This window comes from Schistocerca gregaria, chromosome 3 (assembly GCF_023897955.1).
Source record: "Schistocerca gregaria isolate iqSchGreg1 chromosome 3, iqSchGreg1.2, whole genome shotgun sequence".
Lineage (NCBI taxonomy): Eukaryota > Metazoa > Arthropoda > Insecta > Orthoptera > Acrididae > Schistocerca > Schistocerca gregaria.
Genome location: NC_064922.1, coordinates 291688162 through 291714159, shown reverse-complemented (window position 1 = coordinate 291714159; position 25998 = coordinate 291688162). Strand labels below are relative to the sequence as shown.

General features: G+C 40.4%; 1 protein-coding gene across 6 annotated transcripts in view; it reads right to left on the bottom strand.

Moving 5' to 3' along the window:
- Positions 1-5851: 5851 nt before the first annotated feature.
- Positions 5852-25998, bottom strand: part of LOC126354294 (ribonuclease 3) — a 244217-nt gene continuing 224070 nt past the window's right edge. For 4 of the 6 annotated variants that reach the window (XM_050003841.1, XM_050003843.1, XM_050003847.1 and 1 more), the window contains one exon: positions 9944-10559. In XM_050003841.1, coding sequence (XP_049859798.1) covers positions 10396-10559 — 164 coding nt within the window. In that variant the 3' untranslated portion in view covers positions 9944-10395. Of the gene's footprint in view, positions 6275-9943; positions 10560-25998 lie in introns of those variants that run through there. The other 2 variants (XM_050003842.1, XM_050003844.1) reach the window with 2 other exon arrangements.

Sequence of the window (25998 nt, the reverse complement as noted above, 5' to 3'; positions counted from 1 at the left end):
CGTCTCCCTCTAGCAGTGAGTTTCTGGCTGCATCACTTTTATAGGGACTACATATTCTTCCATAAGCAATAGCATTACAATTCTTTCAGAGGTTCTCTTTATACAGCCTCAGGCTCATTTCCTTTTGAATGACCCTAGTATACATCTCATTTAAGTAACATTTTTCAATAATGCTTCATTTTTGTTGAACCTGCCCAACATTTTGCAAGATTTTCTAAATATATGTAGAAAAAATTGCAGAAAATTAATTTTTATGGGAGGTATGGAGAGGGGGGCGACTGGCCTTGTCATTTATGCCAAAGGTGAAGGATCACCTCAGTGCAGCTCTGTTCATGATTGTGTCTCAGGCATGGAAGTAACCTCCCACGAGGATCAGCACCTACATAAATTATATTCAATTACTTTTAAGGGCCATTACTAAAAGCAAACTAATCTACAGTCCAAACTCAGTCTTAAGAGAGACAGCCCAGATGATGGATGGACAGGTCTACAAATAGGCCTAGTTCATAGCTAACACAGTAAGCCTTAATCCCACAAAGACTCACATTACACAATTTCAAACAAGAAAAAATAATGTGCTAGCATGAGAAGTAGACAATAATGGTTATACAGTAAATGAAAAAATTGTGTGGCAGATTCTCTGGTGCCCATTTGAGTAACAAGTTAAAATGGAGTCAACAATAGGTAAACTAATCAAGAAACTCATTTCAGTTTGTTCTACACTTGCAAGTATCTCTCACTGTATTGAGCAAAGGCAAGTTTTGGTTTGTTTTTCATATTTCCAATTCTTACTGTTTTATGAAACTATCTTCTGGGACAGTGTTTGTCTTTGTCAAAAAAATCACCAGTATCCTTGACATAAAAAAATTGAGATGAAAGAGTTAAGCATTACATTCACATACAGGTTCTTTATCAGTCATTGAGTAGCACTACACACCTTGACTTTCTCAGTACACTCAATTTACCAATTTTACAAAATTACATTTTTTGTAATTTTATGTTCATATTTGTCATTTTGGAAAATTCTTCTAATGGAAAAAATGGGTTAGTTAATAAGAAGCTGTGCAACTTTTTCTTAAATAATTTGACTGCTATACTTGGGGTGTGTTTACACAATTTCTATACATTTTGGTTGCAATCGCTGGTATTATATGGTAAGGGCAGAGATATACAGATTGTTCTATTGTAATCATGTATTTGATTTGTTGCAGTGTAATTCTGTTCAGGTACTGTAAGTAGCTCAGGTACAGTAAAAATCTTATACTTAATGAACAGTGGTTTTCAATGTGCTCACTCCCTATCCTTGACATTACTCTCATTATACATACTTTACAATCTAGCTGTTACTTGTTCAACATGGGAGTTCAGTATTAGTTTCTTACCAAGTATAATGCCTAAAATTTTTACATTTTTTTCTATTTTTTCTGTCTTTGATAGACTGAACCATGCATTCAGGATCTTGTTCACATTTTGTAGTAAACCATTTATGTTAAACCATGATGTTGCACTTTCTTCCACCAAATTCATACTGCTGATAAGATTTTCAAATACATGATTTACAGACAGAAAAGTTGTGTCATCTGCATGCGTACATGTCTTTACGTCTGTGCTTTCCAGTGGCACGTCATGTTGCACCTCAAGTGTGTTTGACAGCTGACTTCCTGAATACACCTTTGCTCTCTTTTATAGAGTTATTAAAGTTTTGCCACAAATTCCACAGTATCAGGTTTAGAGAGCAAAACAGAGTGCTCAACGCAGTTGAAGCTCTCACTCAGATCACAGAAATCACCTGTGTGTTATTGTGATGCTCAAAATCTAATAAAATGTCTATCGCTAAGAGTTGTATGGCATGCAAAGCTGGTCTTTCCTTTCAGCAACTAAACTGTGTGGTACTTAACATATTCACTTCTGTGTACTCATACATTAGCTGATACGTGATGCTGTCAAGGATTAGTGAATTGGCCTGTAGTTTGCAGGCTTGGATTTGCTACATTTATTAAAGACTGGAGACATCTTGGATAGTTTGAGGGGATCAGGAGAAACAACTTCTGTGAAACACAAGTTTGTGTTATATCTTTCAGTAGGTTTGTGACTTAGTAAAAATATTTTTTCTATATGAATTTTACATTTCCTTAGCAATTTTAAGAACTTCCTCTTGGCACACCTACATAAAGTTGCTTAATGAAGATCTGGACTGCTTATGATTGTGGTTTGTATTATTAAGATAATCTATATATGTTTATCTTATGGTAAGTCTCCCCTGACCCGTGGTTGTGGGTGACTTTTATGAAATCTGTCCCTTTTCCTAGACCTCTTCAGTCTGTTTCCTACACCTTTCTTTCCCCTTCAACCCTTCTGTCTGAAGAAGGAGCCACTGGCTCCAAAAGCTTGCCAATTACAACAGTCTTTTATTTGTGTGTTCTCCTGCTGCTTGGTGAGTAGATTTTTTGTATCTATCAAATTAAATAATTTTGTTAATAATTGATTTTTGTTGTTGTTATATTTAAATGTTTATTTATTAACATTTTGATTTCCTCTATATAGTTTACAAAGCATTTGTTGAATGTATCTGCTGGTACTGGAAATGTGTTATCAGAATTTATGACTCCACCTCTAATAGTATTGATTATTGACCAGGCTCTTTGCACTGGCTTTTACTGCTTTTTATTAAGTTAGTGTTATATCTTTGTTGAGTCAACTGTATATGTTTCTTGTATAGTTTCTCAGTGATGTGTGGCAAATCCTTAATTTAGTTAGAATTATTATCTTTGCTAAGTCTTTTTAACAGCAGTAATTTATTTTTTAGAGTCTCCAATTTTTGTGATGTACCACAGTTTACCATTTCTTGTTTTATAATAGTTCCTTGGAACAAGATAAGCATCTGGCATTCTTGTTAAATAATTGTGAAAGGTTTCATAAACTAATTGGTCACTGGTGCCACATATTAGAAGCAATCAGCCCCAGTCGCTTGTGATCAACCATTCTGTTAGACTTCTCAAAATGTATTTTGATACTATTAAGATACTTTTGGACTTTGAGAAATTTCTACAGTCTTGTTCCTTTTGAATATTAAATGTTTTAACACTACTATTAACATGCAATATACAGTGATGTGAGAAAATAATTTCTTTTACCTTGGTAGAACACATCATGAGGACAGTTAATAAACATTATCTAAACATGCTTTTAGTCTTGTAGGTTCTGAATTCACACAATGGAAATTATGCTGCCTCAGGATATTTGGTAACTTTTTTACACTATGTTTGTTACATGTTATATAAAAGTTTTAATTTATGTCTCCACCAGTTACAGTTGCATGTTCTTTCCACTTTGTTATGCAGCAAAGTATAGTCTGTAAGTTAGGCCCACCTAAAAAGTATTTTCATCTGAGTCGGGGGCATGGTAGATACAAACTAAAGTAACTTTCATTACTTTTTCATAGAAATGCATTGATTGGTGTGCAGAACTGATTGTACACAGAAATGAGCTTGGCCCTTTGGTTCTGTGTTGAGTAGAAGGGTTGAATCAGAAACTTCGAAGGTTATTTGACAAGCTAGGCTGGACTAGCACCATAGGGTTGAGAAATGTATGTTCCCTTAAATGGGTCTGGTGCACTAGACATCAGAAGCTGTCACTCTGGTAGCTGACTGTTTGTGAGGTGCACACAGGAGTTTTTTTAGATTAGGCAACTCTCCATTCAATCCAGATAGTGACAGCTTAGGAAACCCAGAAGCCTCAGTGTAAGATTGAAAGAAATGCCTCCCACAGGTGAGAGTATTACAATCCTAACAGTAAACTTCCAAAGCATTCACAACAAAGTGACAGACTTTGAAGCTCTCATGAAAAGCAGTGAGGTACTAGATACAGAAAGGTGGTTGAAACATGAAACTGATAGCAGTGAGATTATTGAGCAAAATTTAAGTGTATGTCGATAGGATAGACAAATGGGAAATGGATGTAGTATATTTGTTGCAGTAGCAAAAAACTCAAATCCATCCAGATAGAAATTGAAGCTCCATACGAGATTGTTTGAGCAAGACTCAGTATCAGGGGTGGATATAAAATGATAACTGGATCCTTCTGTCACCCACCAGACTCATCTACTGCTGTCACCAAAAAATTTAGAGAAACTTTAGTTTGCTTTATGTAAGTTCCCCAATCATACTGTAATTGCCAGTGGATACTTAATGATCCAACAATCAGTTGTTAGTGGTGGGCATGATAAAGACATCTTGTGAAAAATTCCTGAATTTCTTCTCTGGAAACTACCTAGAACAGTTAGTTAGGAACCCCACTCATGATAAAAATATATCAGATCTAATAGTAACAAAGAGACCCGGCGTCTTTGAGGATGTCCATGTTGAAACTGGTATTAGAGATCATGATTCAATTGTGGCAACAGGGATTACCAAAGTACAAAGGATGTTCAGTAAACTAGATAAAAATCAGTAGTGTCGTTTCTCAGTGAGGAAGTTCAAACTTTCAGCACAAGGGAGGATCATGTACAGGAACTATGGCTCAAGTTTAAAGGTGTAGCTGACCATGCACTGGATAGATATGTACTCAACAGAACAGTTCATAATAGGAGGGAACCTCTATGGTATATAGACACTGTAAAAAAACTCCTGAAGAAACAAAAATTACTGCGTAAGAGGTGTAAATCAAAGCTTAAGGCTACAGATAGAGAGATGTTGAATAAAATGTATTTGGCTACCAAGAGCAATGTGTAAGGCCGTCAGTGACTACTGTAGCAGAATATTATCAAATAATATTTCACAAAACCCAAAGAAATTTTGGTATATGTAAAGGCTGTTAGTATCCAGACCCTAGCAAATAAGACAGAACAGAAATTGAGGATAGCAAAACAAAAGCAGAAATGCTCCTTTACAAATGAAAATCCAGAAGAATTGCTCCAACTTAATCATCATACCACTGACAGGATGAATGAAATAAGTGTTGTGTCAGTGGTGTTGAGAAACAACTGAAATCATTAAAGTTGAACAAATATCCAGGGCCCAATGGAACTGCTGTCAGATTCTATACTGAACTTGTGGTTGAGTTAGCCCTCTTCTAACTATAACCTATCGTACAAAACACCATGCCCAGTTCTTGGAAAAAAAAGCACAGGTCACACACGTCTACAAGAAGTATTGTGTCTTCCTTGAAATATATTTGTTCAACTTGAAGTTATTACACAATTAAAAGACACTTACACATAAGCTTTTGGCCACAGCCTTTGGCAGGAAAAGAAAGAGAAACACACACCATTCATTCGCATAAGCAAGCGCACCACACACAAATGTGGCTGGCTACTCTGGCAGCTCAGACCATAATGCAACAATCACGTGAAATTTAAGCAGCAATCTGGAGGGAGCAGGGAAAGGGAAGGGATAGCAATGAACATGTGGTGGGAGAGAGGAGCGCTGTCTGGCAGAGTGTACAGGCACTAGACTGACAACAGGCGCGCTGCATCAGGAGGTTGTCATGCACGGAAGTGTGGAAAATGGAGTGAAAAATGAGAGGGACAGAAAAGATATGAGGGTGTGAGGTGAGGATGGGGAGAAGGTGATAAGGCAGAGGGAGTAGAAATTGTTGGGTTGAGGGTATTGGGACAGAACATTTCCTTTGGGTGAGGCCAGAATAATTATGGGAGGGTAGCATACTGCCTCACACCCTCCATCAAACAGTTAACAATAATAGCCTCAGTTTTGGTTCTAGGAGATAAAAAGTTTAGGTAACATAACTTTTTAATCAATTTAGATACGTAGCATGACATTTGAGAACGGAGTTCATGTCTAGCAGTCTGTTATTGAAATGTAGCCTCTTTTGCAGCACACTCCAGATCATAACTGCAATCTTTAGCTTAAAAAATCTTTTATGTTTAGTGAAGAAGTATAGCATTAACAGCACTCCTAGTTTTAATTCCTTTCACATGTCTTTCATATCACCACTTTTTTATTTCAAACAGAAAATTCACCAATACACTTTCATTGTTAATGTCACAACACAATTTCAAAAATTTGTTTTCCTGTTGCACATTAACATTAAATGCACACTTTCTTTTGTCCATTGCTAAATGATGAAACAAAAAATGAATAGATATAAAATGATCAAAGACATACAGATGAGTTACTTCACACATGAATACAACATAAACACATTGCCCTCTTTCTGTTGCCAGGTGACTAACAGTATTCGAAAAGTTGTGGCAGAAATGGTAGTCACAACTCCCATTCTACGTCAGCTCTTGCTCCAATGTCAGCTGACAGATGCACTGGAAAATGAGAACCTTTAAAAACGTGTGGAACATATTCGTCTAAAATTAAAAAAGTACTTGCCAGTCATAAACTTCTCACTTTCTGGACACTTTTGCAAACATGAACATTACTCCAAACATCACAAAAAAACAGGACTATCCAGGCTAATCCTGGATGTGTGTTGAGCCTATATAATGTCACACATCAGAAGAATTTATGGATTTACAAAAACACAAACAGTAAACTTCAGGTCACAAGGATTCCATTTTCAATGAAATTAAACTTAAATGTTGTCAGTAGTATACTGTGAATTCTGTGCCAGTTGAGGCTTTATCAAAAACAAGAAAGAACAAGTCTTTCAAGATAAATGATTCTCTGCAGCTGTATTGCTCCACTCTACAAAGAATTCTCCAGACTGCATGGAGGAATCAAGAACAGGAATGTACAAAAATATTATTCTCTTGACAAGGCAATAGAACCATTGTTGATTCAGACAGGTCATTGAGATGGAAGCTAGGTCCCAGGTACCAGTAAAAACAATTTTTTATTTATAATAAATGAAAAGCACCAGTTTGCTTTTGTTCTACAATATTTTTTGTACTTTATTATTCTGTCCTGGAAAATTTATTCCAGCTTATTACTGCATTCATAGATCTAGTTTCAATTTACTGCTACAAGTGCGTAACACATTTAATTGTTTATTTCTTGAAACTTATATATTGAATGTTCATAAGTAATTTCACATTTTACTATTGCTCAAAATTGGACTCGTGCCTCTACATATGCTAGCCACTGAAAATGGCATTACTGTATTGGAACATAAAAATGAAAACAAAGTTGCTGCTTTTTGTTGGTGGAATAGGAGCCTATCAAGCACAACGATGGTGGAAATGTACTGGTATGACAACTAAATGCCTTGCATAAATTGGATTTAGTAATGCAACTGATTTAAAAAGTCTTAACTTACAAACAAGGGTATTACTGATAATTAGTGATTGGTGGAGTAACCAACAAACATTCAAATAATGTAAGTCTAGTGTGGAATGTCAATAATATTAGGAAAAGGATAGATTGCTACACATCATAAAGATGACACACTGAGTTGCAGATAGACACAACAAAAAGACTGTTATACATTCAGCTTTCGGTCAAGGCCTTCTTCAGAAAACAACACACATACACACAGCACACGACCCATGTCTCCATCAGCTCCAACTGCAATGCTGCTACATTGTGCTACATTGCACGCACGCACACACACGCACACAACTACATTGTTACTCAAAATCATAAACCAGGTTGATTGATGGTATTTTCATGATCTGGACCCAGGATCAAGATATTGTACTTTACTCCTCCACATCGTCAATACATTATCTCCAACCTGCTTCACCTGGTCCTCCTCTGCTCAGTACACCGTCCTTCTTGAGCATTTAACTTCACCTCTCTGGTGGCTTTATAGAAACTCTGACTGTGTCAAGTCCACTCCTTGTCAGCAATACCTTCACTCTGATAGCTACTTGCTTTCCATGTTAAAAAGTCTCTTCGATACTGCATGGTCTCCCGTAGATGGTGCATCTGCAGTGTGCTGAAGGTGTTATTAAAGCCTTCGAGCTAGGCACTATCCTCCAAAACTACTTCACAAACAGATCTCGCATGGTATGAGGTTCAATTTGAAACTGATGCTTCCAGTTTTTGTGCTGACTCTGAGTGTTAGGGTCAGATTATGTTGACATAGTACTAATTTCTGTCTTCCCAGTAATAATCCTGTTGGGTTCATTGCCCTGAACCAGAATAGCAGCAGCAGGGTAGCAGTCCAAAATTGTGTCTTACATTGAGGTGCTAATAATGCAGAGATGTGCTACTGAATTCTTCACTGCTGTTCAAATTGCCTCAATTTAAATCCATCAATCCATGCTACAGATGTGTGAAGTCAATATGGTACATCTGCATACATACACTACACACCACCATCTCTGCTAGTCATTCCCTTAACTGTTCCACTTAGAGTGAGGGAGAAAGCACTGTTTATATGCTTCTGTATGAGCTCCGATTCATCTTGTCTTGTCTTTTGCAGTCACTATGTGAGATGTACGTTGGTAGCACTATAATCAGTCTTTAGTTGGTTGTAAATGCTTGTTCTCCAAACTCTCTCAGTAGAGTTTTGCAAAAAGAAACAGGGATTTGCATTTAAGTTCAGAGAGTATTTCTGTAAGCTTGTGCATTGACTGAATGTAATGGAAACAAATCTAGCAGCAGGCCTCTGAACTGACTCAATATCTTCTTTACATCTGATTTGGTGTGGATTCCCAACACTTTAGAAATATTCAATAATGAGTCGCACAAGTATTCTCTTATTTGTTTGTTGCATTTCATATCACTTAGCAATACATGTGAGTAATGTGAGGCAGTGGGTACTACATATCACTTGTTGTGAAAAGAATGCGCTTGACTCTGCTCAGCAGCCATTTCTTATAATGAACAGTGTCTTGATTAACTTATCCATGAAAATAGGTGGATTGCACCTAAGGAATTAGGTGCACAGCTGACTGTAGGCAGTAATGCTTTAGATGAGGTGTTATACACCTTAGTCTCGCAAAGTGTGTTGATCAATTCAGTGTAACTGTGCGTGTGTAGTTTGTTAGTTTGTTTGTTAATTAGCTCTGAATAAGGGCATTATTTGGAAGCTAGCGCCTTTTTCAGTCTGGTACATGAATAGTTATCTTCAATCTTTTCTCTTATTTATAATCAATAAATCATTGAACTCAGAAACTACTTTCTAAGCTCTGTATGTTGTGTTTTACTTGCTGCTTCTGCATTTTCTCACCACATATGTGTTACATGCATTTTTTTATCCCCTCTGTAGTGTTTTAACTATATGTTGACATATATCACCACATTATTTCAAAATGCAAAATAGCCCACAAAATCACAAAAACTGAACTGTTTCACAGAGAAATGTAATTCTCATTTCTATACCTGTTGTGTGTATCACATAAGGGTTTTTGAAAACTGTGCAACAACGTACCACATATATTCTGCCCTCTGAATGCCATATGTAAAACCCATCAATAAAATTATATTTTAAGTCCTTGTTTAAGATGCATTTACACACATTTGTGAAATATTTGATGAATGAGAACAAAATTAATGTTAGATCGAACTTGATCATTAAGGCACCAGGTCATAGGTAGAATCAAACAATGGGAACTCCTGGTAGGAATATCAACAATGCAGGAAAAGATAGACTGCTACTTACTGTAAAGATAACATGTTAAATTGCACACAGACACAATTAAAACACACTTACACATAAGCTTGCAGCCATAGCCTTCTTCAGAAAAAGAGAGACACCATTCATTCACACAAGCAAGCACACCTCATGCACATACAACCACCAATTCCAGCGGAGTTGGCTGTCACGTGTGCGTCAGGTGTGGTTGTTTGTGTGAATGAATGGTGAATGTTTCTCTTATTATGGGAAAGGTTCTGGCTAAAAGCTTATATGTAAGTGTATTTTAACTGAACCTGTATGCAACTTACAGTGTTATCTTTAAGGTAAGTAGCAATGTATCTTTTCCTACATTTTTATAATCTAGGTAGATAATTTTTAGGTTTCATTACGGCAAAGGCATAATTTACAGTATTTTTATATGGAACAGGAGTAGCGTGATAAAAATTACACATACTGGAAAACAACAAATAACATTTCATTGACTTCTTTACAACCACATCAAGTACAAAGGTCACAGCTCTTTTAAACAGGCATTATTTGTTTTATTAACAGTCTAGATTTTGCTCCCTTAAGACAGAAGAGAATAATGTCAGGCAGTATTGCATGTTAACATATCACATTTTTAATGCATCAGTCTAGTTTTCTGGATATTATTATGTGCACTGTGACTTACACATCTTGCTTTAAAGAAATATATGTACACTACTCAACCAGAATACATGACTCACTATGATCGCCACACTTTACTTTACAGAAACATATGTACAATATCGCACAATAATATATGACTCACTTTAAACAGAGATCAATGGTGAACATGATATGCATTTTATAAAATAACACCGACTAGCGACTTTTTGTTGGTTATCTTGAGTAGTCACAAACAAATGATTCAAACATACATTATTCCTTTCGTGGAGTTCGATCTGCACTCAGGCGCCTGTTTCCTTCAGATGGAGTACGAGAAGCTCTTGATTTGTGTGGCATTGAGGTGCGCTTGGGCCAAGTTTGTCTTTTCATGCTTTTAGCAATAACCCGTTTCTGATGGTCCAACTGTGGGAACAACCCTACAAGAGTAATAAAGGATTACATGAGTTTACATGCTTCCAATAATGGTTTATTGCAATGCAATCATTCAATCTTAGAAATTACTCAAATTAGAACTCATTTTAGGAATGTATATTCATTTAACAGCAGTAATGATTAAAACTGGTCAAAATCCTACATTTTAACTGAATTATGAGTTAATAAAACTGAGGTGACTGCTAATGCCATCTGTTATAATTTGCTAAATAATTGAGCTTATATCTGTTTCCATTCTCATCCCACAGAGGCCACTAGTAGTAGTGTGTATTTGTAACCAAGCAGTCTTGAGTGCAAAAACCTAATAAACTTTAGGTTAAATAAAAGAACAAGAGATTTTCTGCTACAAGAGAGCTTGAATTTTGGGGTCTAATAATCCAGGTAATGTAATTTTGATTTAAAATGTTGAAATATATTATTATAACAATGAAAACAATCAATTATTGATAAAATTATTTAACTGGGTATATTGTTGTTGTTGTTGTCTTCAGTCCTGAGACTGGTTTGATGCAGCTCTCCATGCTACTCTATCCTGTGCAAGCTGCTTCATCTCCCAGTACCTACTGCAACCTACATCCTTCTGAATCTGCTTAGTGTACTCATCTCTCGGTCTCCCTCTACGATTTTTACCCTCCACGCTGCCCTCCAATGCTAAATTTGTGATCCCTTGATGCCTCAAAACATGTCCTACCAACCGATCCCTTCTTCTAGTCAAGTTGTGCCACAAACTTCTCTTCTCCCCAATCCTATTCAATACCTCCTCATTAGTTACGTGATCTATCCACCTTATCTTCAGTATTCTTCTGTAGCACCACATTTCGAAAGCTTCTATTCTCTTCTTGTCCAGACTAGTTATCGTCCATGTTTCACTTCCATACATGGCTACACTCCAAACAAATACTTTCAGAAACGACTTCCTGATACATAAATCTATATTCGATGTTAACAAATTTCTCTTCTTCAGAAACGCTTTCCTTGCCATTGCCAGTCTACATTTTATATCCTCTCTACTTCGAGCATCATCAGTTATTTTACTTCCTAAATAGCAAAACTCCTTTACTACTTTAAGTGTCTCATTTCCTAATCTAATTCCCTCAGCATCACCCGATTTAATTTGACTACATTCCATTATCCTCGTTTTGCTTTTGTTAATGTTCATCTTATATCCTCCTTTCAAGACACTGTCCATTCCGTTCAACTGCTCTTCCAAGTCCTTTGCCGTCTCTGACAGAATTACAATGTCATCGGCGAACCTGGGTATATTATTAACTGGATAAACATATGAATAACACGCTAACAATTTCAACATATTCAATCATTGTTTACAGGTGCTGAAACCTTAATTTACATATGAAATTTAATACTGAGATAGTTATAAATATGCAAAGACAGTTTTCATTAATGGAATACCAAAATACAGGAATCATTGCACAAGGTGACATAATACTGTCTCCTGAACTCTCTGAAAGAAGCCACATGACATATATATGGAGAGTTGTACTGGTAATGCACATGAACCACCAACATTCGCCTTCTCACACACGTTTTCAGAACAGAATTTAATTTACATTTTGGAGAACATAGTTTGGAGACATGTAAACAGTATGACTTGCTACAAATGTCTCTAAGTAGTACAGAATCAGAATGAGAGAAAAGGTGAATGCTAAGAGACAAAGACCTGCACCTTTGGACAGCTGAAAAAGCCAGATGCAAATGAAAAATGAATTTGAGAATGCTGCTGGAAGTGAAACATTTTTCACAATAGATTTTGTATACAGCAAAATCAACCAACTCCACAAATACATACTACTGTCACGTTTTAGTCCAGGCAATTGTAAACACAAAATCCTGGAGTCCACAACTCTAAGGGAGAATCCAATATTCATATGTTGTCAGAGGATATTGTTGGATGGGAATCATAGGAAGTACTACCACATTTATATACTTAGCTCAAACAACTGGAAGAGTCAACAGAAGCCAAACACTTGATCCTTTGGTTAGACTCATATGGAAGACAAAACAAAAATATGAATTTGGTATACTTTTGGCACTATGATGTTCATGTATGGAAATTATTTGAAACAGTGGAAATAAATTTCCTATACCTGGACATGCATTCTTATCTTGTGACCACGAGTTTGGTGTTATAGAAAAGGAGCAGAAGATTAGTATTTAATGGATCACTGACAATGAAGTGAGATGGAACAAAAGCTCAGATTAGGGAAGTTTGGCTGTGCTCTTTTGAAGGAGTCATCCTGGCATTTGCATCAAGCAATTTAGGGGAATCATGGAGGACCTAAAACAAGATGGCCGGATGTAGCTTTGAACGTTCATCCTCGCAAATGCGAGTCCAGTGTGCTAACCACTGTGCTACCATGCTTGCTTGTTATGGAAAAGAAGAAAAGAAAAATCCCTGCTATATACGAGAAGGTTTGTACAAATCAGTAGAAACACATGCAAGATGAAACAGCCTTTTCATGTGAAACGGATGGTACAGAAAGACTTTGTGTCAACTGAAAATATGAAGAACTATCTAATATTGAGAAATAAAGACACTGTTAACAACAATGTCAGAATACAAAAAGCTGCAAGCACCATGATTACCCAATGTTTATGAGAAAAACACTGCACTGCATATTCAGGAAAATACTGCATGGCATATTCGCACAAACAAGAAATGGAACAATACAAAGAAGTAAACACTGCGAAGTAAGGCAATATCCAACACATGTCTATCAATTATCCACCAATACTACTTAGCAATTAATGAGGATAGACAGGAGAACCTGAGCAATCTGTGCCAATTCATACCTGAGGAACACAAAAAATTTTACGCTGGACTGAGAAGCAAAGTGTCTTTACAATGCAAACTAAAGGGTAGACAAGTGACAGATCAACAAATACATGAGCAGCAGCAGCAGCAGCAACAACAACAACAACAACACTCTGAAACTGAAAGTGAGTCATAAAATTCATGGGACGATTTAGATTATGGGGGGGGAAAAAAAAAAAAAAAAAAAAAAAAAAAAAAAAAAAAAAAAAAAAAAGAGAGAGAGAGAGAGAGAGAGAGAGAGAGAGAGAGAGAGAGAGAGAGAGAGAGCATTAAACTGTAGTTTGTGTATTTATATTTATTTTGTGGCCCAAACATCAAGGTATGCTACCAAAAATTGCTCTATATTATTAACATTGAAAGTGCAAATATAAATAAAATATAATTAATCATAAACTGTAAAATAATAACAGTTGGCATTTTATTAAATATTTCAGAAGTAAAATTCTGTGAGTTATCAAGTTCATGCACCAGGCTACAGAATTTAAGTATTAAGTCACGTTGAATTATAAATAAAACAATACAGGGGAGATGCTGATTGTTACATTCCACCCTAGAGTTTCCATTGTTTGAATTATGAATGAGGAGAAAGGTAAATAAAAGTTATGAAACAAAGTACAATAGTCGGTGAAGGGCGAATTGTGAGATGGCCTGGGTTCATGTTTACCTTACATCTTAAGTTAACTGGACAACAGGAGGAATGGTACAAGTTTGAGAATGCATTTGAATGTATAAGACAAAAGGTACACTGAGTAAGACTGGATAGTGACACAGGGTACGGGGGAGGGGTTTACAACACACATAAGGAATGTAGCAACACAGTTCTTGGCATCTGTACTTAAATAATACTGTTCGACAAGGGTTGTGTTTCTGATATTAAAGTGTGTGCTTTTAAACCAGTTTACCATGGGAAATTCAAATATGTGAAGAAAATATCATTGAAACTACCTGGCAGATTAAAACTGAGTGCCGGACCAAGACTCGAACTCGGCAGGAGACAAGATACTGGCAGAAGTGAAGCTGTACGGACGGGGTGTGAGTCGTGCTTGGGTTGCTCGGATGATAGAGCACTTGTCTGCGAAAGGCAAAGGTTCACAGGTCCCGCGTTCGAGCCTCGGTCCAGCACACATTTTTAATTTCCCAGGAAGTTTCATATCAGTGCACACTCCGCTGCAGGGTGAAAATATCATTGTCAGGGATACTTTTTATGTAATATGTATACATATATATGTATATTCACAATTCATGCCAAACACAGGGATGTCATATTTCTGAGCACAGTTTAATTAATAAGTTCCTGTGCTAAAACTGATTTAGCCTGGTTTCGAAGGTAAATTGACTGCGTGTTTGTACATATCAGTGTTTCTCTAGTTCTCTAGTATTAATGTAGTACAGGTGCACTACTGAAGAGGTATTTTTAAAATTTCAGAAATGCCACTTCATAGTGGATGTCAATATAAGACAACTTCTGCTATATCTGTGGGAACCTCACCTTTGTCAGAAATAAGAAAATTTCAACAGTCATAAAGAAAGCATACAAACACTACTTTGGAGTAGAGGTAGGAGACCAAGATAAAGAATGGGCACCACATTTCTGTTGTGCAACGTCTTACTGCAAACTAATTCAGTGGTGGAAAGGTAAAGAGAAGGTGGAGTTGTTCGCTGTGGCCATGGTGTGGAGAGAGCCCAAGGGCTACATTACTGATTGTTATTTCTGCCTAACAAAAATTCAGGGTCTTACAAACAAAAATCAAAGAGGCACATTGTTTACCCAAGTCCATGCCAGTGCAACATTCTGACAACCTTCCAGAACCTTCGAGAGGTCCAGGACAAATTCGGAGTGACAGTGAAGTAAGCAGTACTGAATAAATCACGGATGATGAGCCTTTATATCACTGCACAAGCGAGTCATCGCTACATTTGTTAACACAAGCAAACAAAAGGTGCAGCTGCTTGGTTCAAGATGCCAAGAGTATAATCTACTCCACCAAAGTACTAAAATCAGTGTGTTCAGGCATAGAGAACATGGCTTTACTTCCTATTTTCCAACTGACAGAGCACTGACATTTTGCAATGACATTCCTGTCCTAATGAAAGTGCTGAACTTCTTATTTTTCACAGGAGGGGAGATCTTTCATAGATGTGTCGAAAAGAACTCTCAAGGGTTTTTTGGTCCATAACCGAAATAAAATACCCTCTGTTCCAGAAGCTTACACCAGCTTTACCAAAGAGAATTACAAATGTGTACAAAGGATGCTAAATTCATTACAATCCAATGAATACAAATGGAAAATGTGCAGATTTCAAAGTAATTGCTAGGTACTGGGAGTGCAACAAAGCTACACAAAGCATGCCTGTTTTCTTTGCGAGTGGGATAGTCAAGACAGAAATTCTCACTACATGAAAAAGAAATGGGCTAGGCGGAGATGGAAAATGGGCAAAAAGAATGTACAACGTGAAAGCCTGGTAGCTCCTGAAGATATACTACTTCCACCGTTTCACATCAAACTTGACCTAATGAAACAATTCATAAAGTCCATGGATCCAACAGGCAGAGGGTTTGCATGTCAAGCTACCAGATTCCCCCATCTCTCAGCTGCAAAAATAAAGGAAGGTGTATTTGTGGGCCGATAAATCAAGGAGTTGCAGAAAGATGCAAATTTTTAAGCATGTTTAATTCACAAAGAAAAGACGACATGGGATTGCTTCAAGATAGTGTCGGGAAACTTCCTTGGAAGAAGAAGAAGAAGAAGAAGAAGAAGAAGAAGAAGAAGAAGAGCTACTAACTACAAAGCAATGGTGAATGACATGATCAAAGCATATCAAGATCTGGGGTGCAATATGTCTTTGAAGGTACATATGATGCACTCTCACCAGGACTACTTCACAGAAAGTTGTAGTGACGTGTCGGATGAATATGGAAAAAGATTCCATAAAGACATTTCTACCATAGAAAGGCGTTATGAAGGGAAGTGGGTACCTTCTATGTTAACAGAGTATTGCTGGAATATCATTTGAGGGAAGAAAGATTCACAGTACAAGAGAAAAAAAAAAAAGTGATGTGTATTGCAATATAGTGGCTCATTTTTTGTCAATTTTCTGTCATTACTCACGTCAAATAAATGCTACAAAGCATATACACAAATTTTACTGCCTTATATGGTAGATCTCACCATCCATTAATGTGATGAACTTATCATAAAAACGTGAATTAGGTTGGTTGGTTTGTGGGGTTTGAGGGGCCAGACTGCAAAGGCCATCACAGACCCTTGTTCCACGGCCATAAAAGCCTACATGGAATAAATAAAATAATAAAAAAAAAAAACAAGCAATTGAGGGGACAAGGGACGACACAGAACCAGAAAGACACAGACAACGACCATACAAAAGGAATTAAAATCACACAGAGTGTGAGCGTGTTTGGCCGACCATGAAAACAAAAAAAGGAGAAGCTAACCACCAAGAAACACACTAAAAACCGCAATATAAAACCAGAGGCCAAAGGCCAGACTCAACATTAAAAAGGACATGAACCCTTAGATTAAGCTATAAAAGCCCCCTGCATGAATAAAGCTCAAAACTAAATCTGCCACGGCAGCATCATCCGACAAAAGTGTAGGGAGCGTATCAGGCAGAGCAAACATCTGCCTCAGTGTGGTTAAAAACAGACAGGTCCACAAGATGTGGACCACTACAAACACTAACCCACAGCAACAGAGAGGTGGGTCCTCACAGCACAAGAGATGACCATGCATCATCAGCCAGGTGTGGCCAAATGCATAGCCGGTAGAGGACAACTGAGTCCTTGCGGGAGGCTCGCAAGGAGGAGCACCACACACCTGTAGTCTCCTTGACGACTCGAAGTTAGTTGGCTGAAGGCAGGGAGCGCCATTCTTCAGCCCAGGTATCAAGTACCTTCTGCCGCAAAACTGGAGATCACACTCCAAAAGGCCAATCTCCAAGGCCGATGCACCGACAGCTTGTTTCGCCAGCGTGTCAACACGTTAATTACCCAGGATGCCGGCACGACCCAGGGTCCACAGAAAAATGACGGAGCAGCCACAACGAGAAAGGGTATGGATGGACTCCTGGATAGCCCATCACCAGACGAGAGTGAGGAAAACACTGGTTGATAGCTCATAAACCACTCACAGGGAGTCACTACAGATAACGAAGGACTCACCTGAGCAAGAGCAGATATGCGCTATGGTGCGAGAGATGGCGACCAGCTCTGTAGTGAAGACACTGCAACCAGCCAGCAATGAGTGTTATTCGTAATGATCCCCTAGAGTAAGAGCGTAACCGACTCAACCAGCGACCTTCGAACAGTCAGTATAGACCACGTCAGAGCCTTCAAACGCGGCAAGGATTGAAAGAAAGTGGTGGTGAAAGGCCTCATGAGGGACTGAGTCCTTCGGGCCCAGTACCAAATTGAGTCAATGGCATGGGTGGGGCACATACCAAGGGGCCTGGATAAGAGGTGGAAGAGGGAAAACCTCAAGCCCAGAGAGAAGAGCTCTGACGCAAACCATGATCGTACACCCTGACCGGGGCTGCTGTTCCAGGAGATGGATGACCGACTGAGGGAATAGGAGACGATAATTCGGATGCACGGGCAAGCTACAAATGTATGTAGCATAAGCGGCCAGTAATCATTGGTGCTGGAACTGCAATGGAGGGATACCTGCCTCCACAAGTATGCTGTTGACACAGCTTATCCGGAAAGCTCTAGTGGCGAGTCGGGTCACACTGTGAAGAATAGGTTCCAGCAACTACAACATGGAAGGGGATGCCGAACTGTAAGCAAGGCTCCCATAATCCAGATGGGACTGAATTAACGTCTGGTACAGCCGTAGAAGGGTAGACTGATCGGCACCCCAGCTGGTGTGACTCAAGCAACGAAGAGCGTTAAGATGCCGCCAGCACGTCTGTTTAAGTTGCCGAATATGTGGGAGCCAAGTCAACCGGGTATCAAAAACCAATACGTCTCCACCAAGAAGTTTGCCGTCAAGATAAAGCTGTGGCTCAAGTTGAACAGTGGGTCGCTGGCAGAAGTGCATAACGCAAGTCTTGGCAGCTGAAAACTGGAAGCCATGCACTACAGCACAAGACTACGCCTTGTGGATAGTGCCCTGCAATTCCAGTGGAGCTATAATATAGGCAGAAGTCATCAGCATACAAGGGAGCTGAGACAGACGTTTCCACCACTGCAGCAAGCCCATTAATTGTGATTAAAAAGAGGCAGACACTTAAGACAGATCCTTGCAGTACCCCATTCTCCTGAACTGAGGAAAAACTATGGGAGGCTGCAACTTGCATGCAGTAGGAACAAAACAACAGAAAATTTTGTATGGAAATTGGGTGTGGGCCCCAACCATGAAGCATAGAGAGGATGTGATGTTGCCATGTCATATCGTATGACATCCGCATGTCAAAAAAGACGACGACCAGATGCTGACAGTGGGCAAAGGCCGTATGGATGGCACACTCCAGGCACACCAGATTATCGGCAGCAGAGCGGCCCTTACAGAACCCACCCTGAGACGGAGCCAGAAGGCCCCAAGACTCAAATAGCCAATTCAACCTCTGGCTCACCATGCCTTTCACCACCCAGATACAGTTGAAAAGGTCTAGGAGGCGTCACTGGCAGTCCACCAAGAGGTGTTTGAGCATCTAACAGTGGATGCGATCTGGCCTGGGAGCCATATCAGGGCAAGTGACTAGGGCACTTTGGAATTCCCACTCACTGAACGGAGCATTGTATGATTCAGGGTGGCTCCGACATTCCAACTGCTCTCAGAGGGAGCGGAAGACCAGTTGGTAATTTGCAGAAGCGGAACTCTGAGCAAAATGCTCCACTAAGCGATTTGCAATTGTGTCAGAGTCAGTACAGACTGCCCCACTCAGTGAAAGCGCAGGAACGCTGATGGGGGTCTGATAGCCATGTTGTTGTTGTTGTTGTCTTCAGTCCTGAGACTGGTTTGATGCAGCTCTCCATGCTACTCTATCCTGTGCAAGCTTCTTCATCTCCCAGTACCTACTGCAACCTACATCCTTCTGAATCTGCTTAGTGTATTCATCTCTTGGTCTCCCTCTACGATTTTTACCCTCCACGCTGCCCTCCAATGCTAAATTTGTGATCCCTTGATGCCTCAAAACATGTCCTACCAACTGATCCCTTCTTCTAGTCAATTTGTGCCACAAACTTCTCTTCTCTCCAATCCTATTCAATACCTCCTCATTAGTTACGTGATCTACCCATCTAATCTTCAGCATTCTTCTGTAGCACCACATTTCGAAAGCTTCTATTCTCTTCTTGTCCGAACTAATTATCGTCCATGTTTCACTTCCATACATGGCTACACTCCAAACAAATACTTTCAGAAACGACTTCCTGACACTTAAATCTATACTGGATGTTAACAAATTTCTCTTCTTCAGGAACGCTTTCCTTGCCATTGCCAGTCTACATTTTATATCCTCTCTACTTCGACCATCATCAGTTATTTTACTTCCTAAATAGCAAAACTCCTTTACTACTTTAAGTGTCTCATTTCCTAATCTAATTCCCTCAGCATCACCCGATTTAATTTGACTACATTCCATTATCCTCGTTGTGCTTTTGTTGATGTTCATCTTATATCCTCTTTTCAAGACACTTTCCATTCCGTTCAACTGCTCTTCCAAGTCCTTTGCTGTCTCTGACAGAATTACAATGTCATCAGCTAACCTCAAAGTTTTTACTTCTTCTCCATGAATTTTAATACCTACTCCAAATTTTTCTTTTGTTTCCTTTACTGCTTGCTCAATATACAGATTGAATAACATCGGGGAGAGGCTACAACCCTGTCTCACTCCTTTCCCAACCACTGCTTCCCTTTCATGCCCCTCGACTCTAATAACTGCCATCTGGTTTCTGTACAAATTGTAAATAGCCTTTCGCTCCCTGTAGTTTACCCCTGCCAACTTTAGAATTGGAAAGAGAGTATTCCAGTCAACATTGTCAAAAGCTTTCTCTAAGTCTACAAATGCTAGAAATGTAGGTTTGCCTTTTCTTAATCTTTCTTCTAAGATAAGTCGTAAGGTCAGTATTGCCTCACGTGTTCCAACATTTCTACGGAATCCAAACTTATCCTCCCCGAGGTCCGTATCTACCAGTTTTTCCATTTGTCTGTAAAGAATTCGCGTTAGTATTTTCCAGCTGTGACTTATTAAACTGATAGTTCGATAATTTTCACATCTGTCAGCGCCTGCTTTCTTTGGGATTGGAATTATTATATTCTTCTTGAAGTCTGAGGGTGTTTCACCTGTCTCATACATCTTGCTCACCAGCTGGTAGAGTTTTGTCATGACTGGCTCTCCCAAGGCTGTCAGTAGTTCTAATGGAATGTTGTCTACTCCGGGGGCCTTGTTTCGACTCAGGTCTTTCAGTGCTCTGTCAAACTCTTCACGCAGTATCTTACCTCCCATTTCGTCTTCATCTACATCCTCTTCCATTTCCATAATATTGTCCTCAAGTACATCGCCCTTGTATAAACCTTCTATATACTCCTTCCACCTTTCTGCCTTCCCTTCTTTGCTTAGAACTGGGTTTCCATCTGAGCTCTTGATATTCATACACGTGGTTCTCTTCTCTCCAAAGGTCTCTTTAATTTTCCTGTAGCAGTATCTATCTTACCCCTAGTGAGATAAGCTTCTACATCCTTACATTTGTCCTCTAGCCATCCCTGCTTAGCCATTTTGCACTTCCTGTCGATCTCATTTTTGAGACGTTTGTATTCCTTTTTGCCTGCTTCATTTACTGCATTTTTATATTTTCTCCTTTCATCAATTAAATTCAATATTTCTTCTGTTACCCAAGGATTTCTAGCCGCCCTCGTCTTTTTACATACTTTATCCTCTGCTGCCTTCACTACTTCATCCCTCAGAGCTACCCATTCTTCTTCTACTGTATTTCTTTCCCCCATTGCTGTCAATTGTTCCCTTACGCTCTCCTTGAAACTCTGTACAACGTCTGGTACTTTCAGCTTATCCAGATCCCATGTCCTTAAATTCCCACCTTTTTGCAGTTTCTTCAGTTTTAACCTACAGGTCATAACCAATAGATTGTGGTCAGAGTTCACATCTGCCCCTGGAAATGTCCTACAATTTAAAACCTGATTCCTAAATCTCTGTCTTACCATTATATAATCTATCTGATACCTTTTAGTATCTCCAGGATTCTTCCATGTATACAACCTTCTTTTATGATTCTTGAACCAAGTGTTAGCTATGATTAAGTTATGGTCTGTGCAAAATTCTACCAGACGGCTTCCTCTTTCATTTCTTAGCCCCAATCCATAATCACCTACTATGTTTCCTTCTCTCCCTTTTCCTACTGACGAATTCCAGTCACCCATGACTATTAAATTTTCGTCTCCCTTCACTACCTGAATAATTTCTTTTATCTCATCATACATTTCATCAATTTCTTCATCATCTGCAGAGCTAGTTGGCATATAAACTTGTACTACTGTAGTAGGCATTGGCTTTGTGTCTATCTTGGCCACAATAATGCGTTCACTCTGCTGTTTGTAGTAGCTTATCCGCACTCCTATTTTTTTATTCATTATTAAACCTACTCCTGCATTACCCCTATTTGATTTTGTATTTATAACCCTGTAGTCACCTGACCAAAAGTCTTGTTCCTCCTGCCACCGAACTTCACTAATTCCCACTATATCCAACTTTAACCTATCCATTTCCCTTTTTAAATTTTCTAACCTACCTGCCCGATTAAGGGATCTGACATTCCACGCTCCGATCCGTAGAACGCCAGTTTTCTTTCTCCTGATAATGACGTCCTCCTGAGTAGTCCCCGCCCGGAGATCCGAATGGGGAACTATTTTACCTCCGGAATATTTTACCCAAGAGGACGTCATCATCATTTAATCATACAGTAAAGCTGCATGTCCTCGGGAAAAATTACGGCTGTAGTTTCCCCTAGCTTTCAGCCGTTCGCAGTACCAGCACAGCAAGGCCGTTTTGGTTAATGTTGCAAGGCCAGATCAGTCAATCATCCAGACTGTTGCCCCTGCAACTACTGAAAAGGCTGCTGCCCCTCTTCAGGAACCACACGTTTGTCTGGCCTCTCAACAGATACCCCTCCGTTGTGGTTGCACCTACGGTACGGCCATCTGTATCGCTGAGGCACGCAAACCTCCCCACCAACGGCAAGGTCCATGGTTCATGGGGGGGGGGGGGGGGGGGGGGCTGATAGCCATAGAGTCACCTAATCTTGGCCCAAACCTGCGATGGAGAGGTACGGACACCAATGGTGGAGACATACCTTTCCCAGCACTCCTGCTCGCATCGGCGAATGAGGCGGTGGGCTCGTGCACTGAGCTGTTTAAAGGCAATGAGGTGTTCCAATGAGGGATGCTGCTCGTGACATTGGAGGGCCTTGGTGATCTCGGGCGACCACCAAGGCACAGTCCGCCGCTGAGGGGACCAAGACGAACAGAAAATGGCAGATTCTGCGGCAGTAACAATGCCGGTGGTGACTGAGTGAACTACCGCATCAATGGCGTCATTGGAAAGAGGCTCAACAGTGGCAGTGGAGGTGAACAATTCCCAGTCAGCCTTATTAATAGCCCATCTACAGGGGCGCCCAGAAGAGTGACGCTGTGGCAGTGACAGAAAGATCGGAAAGTGGTAACTACCGCACAGGTCATCATGCACACTCCATTGAACAGATGGTAATAGGCTAGGACTGCAGATCGAAAGGTCGATGGATGAATATGTGCCATGTACACACTGAAATGTGTGAAGGCACCGTTATTTAAAACAGAAAGGCTGAGCTGTGCCAATACTTGCTCAACGCTGCTGCCTCAGCCTGTTGCCACTGATCCACCTCACAGAGGGTTATGGGCATTGAGGTCGCCCAGTAACAGTAAAGGTGGCGGCAATTGGGCTAGCAGCGCAGCCAGGACATGCTGTCCAGTGGACGGTGGAAGATAGAGACTGCAGACAGTAACAGCCTGAGGTGTCCACACCCAAACAGTGACAGCCTCTAAAGGTGTTTGTAGAGTGACAGACTTGCTGTAAAGAGTGTGAAGGACGTAGATGTAGATGCCACCAGATACAATCTCATAAGCTGCCCGGTTCTTATAATAACCCCAGTAGCAATGGAGGATGGAGGTTCACATTGCCAGAAACCAACCTTCCTGAAGAACAATGCAGAGGAAAGGGTGAAGGCTGAGAAGTTGTCGGAGCTCAGCAAGGTGGTGGAAAAAACCACTGCAGTTCCACTGGAGGATGACATTGTCCATGGCCGAGAAAGGCATGAAGGGACCGAGGAGGTAGCTTACGCTGCTGTGTCACCTGCTGCCACTGATTGAGTACCGATGGAAGCGACATCCATCATGTCTGAGGGACCGGCGAGATCTAGGTCCTCAGCGGACACCAGAATCTCCACCTCATCCTCAAACGCAGAGCTTGTAGGAAGCGGAGAAGTGGGTGCCACCACAATTTTCTTGGTCTTAGGGGTCTTCGGTTTTTATTTCTCGTGCTGTTCCTTGGGTTGCTCTAGCTGTGAGGGCTTCTTTGGTTCAGTCTCCAGGACCGAAGAGGACTGCAAAGCCCTACGACCAGCAACCTGGGGCTTCTTCAACCACTGGCGGGTGTCTGGTTTGCCACTAGTAGGAACCTGGGAAGGGAAGAGACCCCAGGGACCCCTTCCTACAACGGGGAGGGAAGTGGCCCCCACAATCAAGGGGCTAGGTGTGGTCTTTCGGCTCTGAGAGCTTACTTTATTTGGCCCAAAAGATGGAGCTGTAACAGGTGTGACAGTGGTGGCGTAAGAAGTTGTCATGCACACAGGATGAAGCCGTTCAAATTTCCATTTAGGTCATTTGGTCCAGGGTCTTGTATTCCATTATTTTCCTTTCCTTCTGTAGAATCTTACAGTCCAGCAAGCCAGTTAACACAGATGGGAGGCAGGGCACATGGAGTGTCAGGATGTGACGGATGACCACAATCGTGACATATGAGGCTGGAAGCACAGCGGGAAGAGATATGGCCGAACTCCCAACACTTGAAGCACCGCATCGGGTGAGGGATATATGGCTTGACATCACAGTGGTAGACCATCACCTTCTCGCGTAATGTGTCACCCTCGAAGACCAAGATGAAGGCGCCGGTGGCAACCTGATTATCCCTCGGACCCTGGTGGATGCGCTGGACGGAATGGACACCTCGTCGCTCTAAGTTGGCATGCAGCTCATCATCGGACTGTAAGAGATGATCCCTGTGGAAGATTTAAACTTTTATGGGGCGTGATAGGATGCAGGATGCTGCTTTTATGAAGACTGACCCAGACCACATTTTTGACAACCCTTCCACCTCCCCAAACTTGTCCTCTAAATGCTATACAAAGAACTGAGGCTTCAGGGACACAAAGGATTCCTCATCAGGTCTCGTACATACTAGATGCCGTGGCGAATACGTCTTGCAGTCATTCATAGCCTTTCGTTCCTCCCATGGTATGGCCAGGGAGGGGAATGATTTGGGGTCATACATGTTCGCATTAAAGTGAGCCCTCGAACGCTTAGGTGGTTGGCCACCAATAAGAGAAGATGTGCTATGCTTCATTGCGAGTCATCTGCCCTGATGCCACCCACTGCATGGGCCACCTGGCAGGATGGCCATTGCCGGGAGTTCCGATGCCCCAGGGAGATAGGCATCTACTCCTTGGCATACATGGGGAGTTAACAGCGCAGGCATCACCAGAGCAATCCCTGTGTTGTCAGGGGGCTACAACCAACAGCGTACATCACAACGCACTGTCTACCATGCTGGATACCAGGTGACAAGTAGTCCATGGTAGTCGTCGGCGCAGAAAGCGACACAGCATAGTGGATGGCGGAAACTGCAACTAGGAATGTATCCACGAGCGAGAGCTGGAGAGGGAGTGGGACTGCGATGCAACGATGAGAAAGTGGGCTAAAGATCTAGTGCACAATGGACACAATGCACCTTGTAAGGTGCCCTTCCCCAACTGGCTCACCCTTCGGAAGAATTTTGAATGATGGAGGTCAAACTCGAGAGGGGACCATCACATAAAGGCCAAAACATTTGAGACTCCTTTTAGTTGCCTCTTACGACAGGCAGGAATACCGCCGGCCTATTCTTACCCCTAAACCTGCAGGGGGGAAAACGTGAATTTGTTTATCGAATTTCACCTGCAGAAACAGAAAAGAGAAATAAAATTGTCATTATTCATAAATCATCCCTGACAGAAAAAAACTAAAAACAGTTTTGAATTTAGCACTCGAAGTACAACTGGGATCACAATGTATTTTTTCACAAATAAATTTTTTTTCTTGTACAACAGTGTAATCAATAATCACAAGCTAATTTGGTTAAAATGTATAGTGATAAAAACTCAGTTTATGCCATCATACTCAACCACACAGCAAACAGAGCTGCAATCATGGTTTTTGTTTTAACAAATGTTGTTACTGTCCTAATAGGTCAGTAGTATCATGGCTAAAAATAAGAACACAGGCTAACCACTTAAAGGAAGACTAACCATCCATCATGATAACACAATA